The sequence below is a fragment of the Podarcis liolepis genome (assembly GCF_965112155.1).
Source record: "Podarcis liolepis genome assembly, chromosome: 6".
In the NCBI taxonomy this organism is placed as follows: Eukaryota; Metazoa; Chordata; class Lepidosauria; order Squamata; family Lacertidae; genus Podarcis; species Podarcis liolepis.
The window spans coordinates 53,097,047-53,104,056 of NC_139559.1; the positions used below are offsets into that span (position 1 = coordinate 53,097,047).

At 46.5% G+C, this 7,010-nt stretch overlaps 1 protein-coding gene across 1 annotated transcript; it reads left to right on the forward strand.

Moving 5' to 3' along the window:
* Positions 1–298: 298 nt before the first annotated feature.
* Positions 299–6,072, forward strand: NSUN4 (NOP2/Sun RNA methyltransferase 4). Its single transcript, XM_083509677.1, has 6 exons — positions 299–487; positions 1,401–1,804; positions 2,592–2,746; positions 3,487–3,641; positions 4,652–4,776; positions 5,393–6,072. Exons 1-6 carry the CDS (start codon positions 356–358, stop codon positions 5,667–5,669), a joined length of 1,248 nt encoding a protein of 415 aa, XP_083365803.1. The 5' UTR covers positions 299–355; the 3' UTR covers positions 5,670–6,072.
* Positions 6,073–7,010: the final 938 nt, after the last annotated feature.

The following is a 7,010-nucleotide window of genomic DNA, read 5'->3' on the forward strand; positions in this document are numbered from 1 at the left end:
TTGCAGTGAAAGGCACCTCGCCGGCTGCCCGTGCTGCAGACCTAGACCACCGATCGTGCGTGCTGGACCAGAAGGCCTGGACCACAGGTCCCCCATGCCTGTGCTAGAGGTAGCAGGACGTTGTAACCTGTGCCCGAAACGACCTGCTTGGAATGAAACCTCCGGCGGCACGCGTCTCGACAAAAGCGAATTCTCCGATACCTTTCGCGGTACATGCCTGGCGCAAATGCATTAGGCTCCGGCAACCCGGCGTCCACCGGAAAAGATGCCCACCCCGCCCCGACGCTTGGCAGAAGAGGAGGAGGAGCTTCTGCGTCGACCGGCGGGCTGTCCTCATTGGCGCTGGAGCCGAGCGATGGCGGCTGCACGCACTGCAAGCGGGAAGGGGCTGCTGCTGCAGCTGCTGCGGAAAGAGGCGGCTTTGCCGACGATCCCGTCCTTCGCCTTCGTTCCCTGTCGGCACCGACACGCGCAGAAGAAGAAATGGGTGAGGCGCGAGGGACGCGGACCCCGACCCACAGCTCCTGCGGCGCCCTCCCGTGCCCAGCCCAGTGAAGCCCCAAAGGACACCCTGCCCCGTGCCCTTCAGCGGGTCCCCGCTGCGTTGCCTCCTCCGCCCCCCGTGTTTTTATTACCCACCCCGCTCTCCGTCCAGTCCTCGGCACTTTGTCCCGTCTCCAATCCGGCCTCTCTCTATCTCGCCTCGCTTGCCGTGGCCTGCGTTACGTGAAATTAAGTTAGCATGTTTGCCTGGCCCTTTTAGAGAAGGCTTCTTGGTAGGAGCCCGTTCTCTTGATCAGGGTTTCCCAAACTTGGCACTCCAGCTGGTTTTGGACTACAACTCCCATCATCCCTAGCTAGCAGGGCCAGTGGTTTAGGATGATGGGAATTGTAGTCCAAAACCCAAGTTTGAGAAACCCTGCTCTAGATAGGGATGTTGCACTCCAGCTGCCATTGGCCCCCAGCCTGCATTGTTCCTTGTGTTGTAGTTTTCCTTCTTCTGTTCCTCTCACACAGTTGTGACAGACAGCTTCGAGGCTGTTGCAAAATATGGCATTTCACCTGAACAAATACCTTAGTTTGTATGAGTTACTTTCAGGTACAGAATATGGACCTCCTGATGGTAGAATGCAAGGCCCTCCGTGGACCTCTTCTCACATAGAGTGTGTGTGCCCTTAAGAAGGGAGCTGTTCCCTACTGGTGCTATCTCATGGGGATGTGGGTGGAGGACGTTGTCAGTCCCTGATGTCAGGATTGGCCCTGGTCTTTGATTTCACTATGCAGTCATAGATCCAAGCACTGTAGGGCCACATCATGGTAAAGAGGTGTGTGGTGCATATAATGCCCAAACATTATCAGCACTAATATTTTACCTGTTTCACATTTTCATCCGTGCAAAGGCATCCACCACTCCTCGCGTGCCTTGCACCAGGCGGGCTCTGCGGGTCTTCGACATGACCTATGGTGTGCAGTTTGGCAGCCTCTGGCCCTCGATCCGCATCGGTCTTCTCTCGGAGCAAAAATATGGAGCTCTTATCAACAATTACTGTGATGCACAGAAGATCACCCAGGAACTGGAAGAAATGCAGGCAGCGGATTTCATCTGGGAATCTGGAAAAGCAGAGCAGGACCTGGATCCTGCAGCTGAGCAAGGTGCCAGTGAGCCTGAATCATGCTCAGAAACTCAGACTGAACCCTCTGAGCCCCAAGCGCAACCTCCTCATTCTCCTTTCATATCCATCAGTCCCAACATAAAATGTTACACATTCCCCAAAGGAGATATCAGCCTTTTTCATCCAGCCAGGTACATAGCTGATTTTGGGTGAGGAGGTTGGTGTTGGGGTACTCTTCAGCATGTGTAAGATAAAAATAATTGCATTGGGCAGAATCCAATTTAGCCCATGGATTTCTTCTTGAAATGTTCTCCTCCCCACTCCCCTAAATCTGTTCTGGGGTTCTCACAATCCTCCGGAGTAAATTTGGGGAAGTGTCAGGACAGGACACATACAGAGGGGTGGGGATGGGGAGTCCTGTTACACAAGTGGAACTCCTTATTCTGATGGGCAGCAGTAGTTGAATACTTCCCATTACTTGCAAACTTCTAAAATACCCACTTGCTGCCAATGACAACAAGTGGATCTTTTGCCTCTCTTTCAGTTGTTAAGGTGCTTAGTTCTTGCTTCTTAACTTTTTTCACTTAGTAAAGCTGAGTGTAGGGACAGTCTTCTCTCCCATGAAAATATGGAATAGATGGAAGGGAAGCTAGGTGGTGTCAGAGCCCCTGGTATTATATTGTGCTCTTACTGGCAGAACCCCACCATGCACGGGTACGTGAGCGTGAATGTTATATGCCTTATACTGAGTCAGACGTTGGTCAGTATTGCCTACACTGACTGGCAGCAGCTCTCCATCATTTGTCTTTCCCAGCTCTACCTAGAGATTCAAGCTGGAACTATTTGCATGCAGAATGTATGCTCCACAGTTGAGCTGCAGACCTTCCATTCTGCCAGTGCATTTTAACTAGGAGTTAATTGGGGCTCAAATTTCCTGTGCCTGCCACGCTAAACTTCATCTGTTCCCTTTTTTTATAGACCAGACATGATAGGAGTTCTGGGCTATTATCTTCTGGATGCTGCATCCGTCTTGCCCGTCTTGGCTCTCAATGTGCAGCCTGGCAACCTGGTCCTTGACCTTTGCGCAGCACCAGGTGGAAAGATGCTGGCCCTTCTACAGACTGGATGTTGTCGTAAGTAGAATTCTTCTGCAGCAGGTGGTGCTCAAATGGTGTAGGCAGGACCAGTTAGTGAAAACTGTTTTTCCTAGATCTGTCCGGAAAGAATTGAAAGGATCAGATAGTCTGGTGTGATGCATCATGTTTGCTTCTGCTTGTGGTGCAGTGCAATTTTGATTACACAGGTTTCTCTCCAGAAGGCCATCTCAGGGAAGGTAGCAGGACATTTTCTCCGGCCTCTTCAAGCTCCAACAACTCCTTCTCTCTTTGTAGAGCAGGGGTGGCCAGAGCGCCACATTCACCCTTGGCCAACTCTCTAGGCCTCACATGACAAGAGAGGGTGTGACCCATACTCTTGTGCACGCACACAGAGGGCACACACATATTCAAGGCATACACGATCCATGCCCACCCAGCACTGTGTCTGCATTAAACATAAAAGATAATTTCCTATTATATGTCAACATGGGATGACTCTCTCATTCCCCCAGCATCCTAAATGTCTATCTGGTGGCAGAGTATGGCAAGTTTTAAATTCTGACAAAAAATATATATACTTTTTTGGTGTGTGTGTGTGTGTGTGTGTGTGTACACATACGCACATTCATACACTGCCAAAACTGATGGGGTCTTCTTTTAAGGAAGTTGGCAACATATTCATCATTTCTCAGTCATGTGCAAATTTTGGTTTGTTGACTTGGAGCCTCCAAGAGTCTGTCTGCCCTTGGTGTATGCTGTTGCTGTTCTTTCATTAGGACAGCTGGCTGCCAATGACCTCTCTGTTTCCCGCACTCGTCGGCTGCGTCAAATTCTCCATAGCTACCTTCCAGAAGAGCTCAGCGAGATAGTAAGGATTACATCGTGGGATGGAAGGAAGTGGGGTGACCTGGAGATAAATACTTACGATAGGGTAAGCATTGCTGTAGATAACATTACTGGGAGTAGCCCATTAGAAGAGCGCCAGCAGGTGCCTGCAGCTATTGAATGTATGATCTCTTCCATTCCCCCCTCACTTGTACAGAGCGCAGATTGCTACTTTAGAATATATTTGCACCTTGGGGGGGGGGATCGTGACAGTGGATGATACTGAACTTAGTCATATTCAGAGTGGACCCCCTGAAATCAATGGACTCGGAGTTAATACTTTGTTGAATATTATCTGGTTTGTCTATAGCCAAGACCTGTGCTTTCTTCCACATCTGATAACTCCTTTACTGGTAATGTATGTAACTTTGCTTCAGAGAGTCCAGCTGAAGTCCATTTCTATTGTAAACACCCAGCTAATTAAAAAATAATAATTCCCAAGCCTTTTCCTTGATGTAGGAAAATAATAATTTTAGTTATCAGAATGTGTAGTTCTGGGATACTTTGAATGTCATCTACCTATTTTTACTTTCCATCTTTCTTCTAAGGCAGGCATGGCCAAGCTTGGCCCTCTAGCTGTTTTGGGACTACAATTCCCATCATCCCTGACCACTGGTCCTGTTAGCTAGAGATGATGGGTGTTGTAGTCCCAAAACAGTTGGAGGGCCAAGTTGGGCCATGCCTGCTCTAAGGTGTTCAAGGTGGTGTATCTGGTTTCTCCTCACAACCCTGTGAGGGTAGACAGCAAGATGGTGACTAGAGCCTAAACTTCCCGGGGCAGTTTCATGATTGAGTGTGGATTTGAACCTGGGTTTCCTTTGGTTTAATCCAGCACTCTAACCACTACACCACAACGGCTGTATGAGTATTACATGCAAGAGGCTTAAGAACAGTTGCAGTTGTAAATGGCAGGAGATGGCCTCCAAGATATCATCCAGTAGTGCCTTAATGAGCCTGATGAGAAGCTGTGTGATGTGGGACAATCTGTGTGAGAGGGCACAAACAGGTAAAAGTCCACCGAGTTTAATTGGAATATTTGCCCTCTATCCAATGCAGGTGCTTGTGGATGTACCATGCACAAATGACCGTCACTCAGTCGTAGAAGAGGACAACAATATGTTCAATCAAATGAGAAAGGGGGAGCGTCAGATGTTGCCAATGCTCCAGGTGGAGCTGCTTGTGTAAGTGATCCTGACCTTATGTGATACATGTTAACTTTTGAGCTGCACCAGGGTTTCACATTGTGGGCTTTATTAAATCATTCACAGCATTGCAAATGAGTTCACAAAACTCTACAAAAGTGCTCGTCTGCCTGCCATCCTGCCCACATACAAATGTGTAAGGTTCTTGTGGCTTAAAAGACAAAGGGTTGCTTTTAACTAAGTTTTACTTGGAGTAGACTCATTGAAATCCATTGCTATTATTGTCTTAGGCCCATTAATTTCAGTGGGTCTGCTCTGAGTAGGTTAATTAAATATAATTCAGAGGATCCAGCTTCAGTAATGTTTCCTTGCCTACTCTTCTGGAGGTGATTTTGATTTGATGACTAGGAAAATATTTCTGTAAAAACCTGGAATTCTAGCCAAATTGGATCCCTTACTTTAATGTAATTATCCAGTAATCTCCTGCTGCTAAGTTAGATTCTCCTAAGTCTATCCCAAAGTTTGATGGTTGTTTTCAGCTGGAGCTCTTTTAAGCATTGTTGCATAATTATTCTGTACATTGTCTTGTGAAGTTGATGTGCCTTGAAATGTGAATCTTTAAATAAATAAAAAGTTCTTTCTGTTCCTTTCCCAGGGCTGGGATACTTGCTGCCAAGCCAGGGGGAGACGTCATGTACTCAACGTGCTCCTTGTCTCAGCTCCAGAATGAGTACGTGGTTGAGAGAGCTGTAGAGCTACTAGCAATCCAACATGACATTAGCATCCAGGTTGAAGACTTGAGCTGTTTTCGAAAGCGGTTCCAGAACACATTTTCATTCTATCCTGACTGCAGACTTGGGGAACTCATCCTTCCCCATCTCACAGCTAACTTTGGACCCATGTATTTTTGCAAATTGCACAGATTGAATTAGAATGGGCATGGGACAGCACAAAAAGTGGCCTGGGATATTTCCAACTTCCCTTGGACACCTGTCTTTTTGAATAAAAACTATGATGCAGCTTGCAATAAAAACCAGCATTTTGCTTAATTGACCCCACACCTGTGTGCCATTAAAAAAATGACCACATTACTCACTGTCCGTGGTTGCTACCAAACAAACTCTTCCCTCCACAGATGGGTGGAAGTCATGTGTACAAGCCTTTGATGTGTGCAACTATCATTGAATACCACCCATGATTTCTGCCATGTATATTGGCTGCATAGGAATATTTTTTTTACATAAGCCCATATGCTGCAAGTGGAATGTAAACCACTCAAGAGATAGAAGAGTATGATCCCAAAAGCACAGAATAAAAATGTGCAAAAATTGTAAACTTTTTTCTGTTTACACAAACTTCGCAGGAGGAGGAAGACTAGTGTGCACCTTGCAGAGTTCCTCTTGCATATTAGACATATGTTGTTGGAGTGTCCATTTTCTAAATGTTCGCTAAACTTTTCTGAGAACTGACTACCTGATCTAGACCCTGTGTTTGGGTGAAGATACAAATACTTTCTTCCTGTCCATAATGACTTAATAGGCTGCTCAGCCACCACTTAAGACCTTTGGAACCAATGGCTACTGCAGGAAAGAGGTTATATACATGATGTGATTGGAATCTTAGACATGGCTGCTTGAAACTGCCATCTGGTGGATGGCATAATATAATTGCATCATCAAATTTATTGCATGTATTTTCAGAGGAAAGTCCTCCAGCCTCCCCAAGAGTTCAGGCTGGTGCTGTTCATACTAGAGAAGCTGGAAGAAGCAGTGCATTGCTGGCAGGCTTGCCCATGTATTTCTCAGCATGGGACTGGACTGGTTTGGACATAATTGAAGCATCGTGTGTGTGTGGGGGGGGGGGGTTCTTAGCCAAGTTTTGTTTCAAAATTTAGCTGCTAGACAGGATAAGATTCCTGTTTTTTAATCTGTCCAGCCATCAGCCTGTTTTGTTATTTAGGGGTCAGTGACACGTAAGAATTTTTCCTTGAAATAATTTTTCCATTCTTAACTATTATTATTTTGACCTGATCAAGGTGAGGGTGGATGTTGGTTGCTAGACAATGGAAGTGTGGCTCAAACCAGGAATACAGTGGTACCTCGGGTTAAGAACTTAATTTGTTCTGGAGGTTCGTTCGTAACTTGAAACTGTTCTTAACCTGAGGAGGTACCACTTTAGCTAATGGGGCCTTGCGCTGCTGGAGCACAATTTCTGTTCTCATCCTGAAGCAAAGTTCTTAACCCAAGGTACTATTTCTGGGTTAGCGGAGTTTG

Excerpts from the sequence above, each read along its gene's own strand:
- NSUN4 (XM_083509677.1), top strand. The coding sequence starts at position 356 with ATGGCGGCTGCACGCACTGCAAGCGGGAAGGGGCTGCTGCTGCAGCTG. Across the intron at positions 3,642-4,651 it reads AGATAAATACTTACGATAGG|GTGCTTGTGGATGTACCATG; the intron begins GTAAGCATTGCT and ends TATCCAATGCAG. Across the intron at positions 4,777-5,392 it reads CTCCAGGTGGAGCTGCTTGT|GGCTGGGATACTTGCTGCCA; the intron begins GTAAGTGATCCT and ends TTCCTTTCCCAG.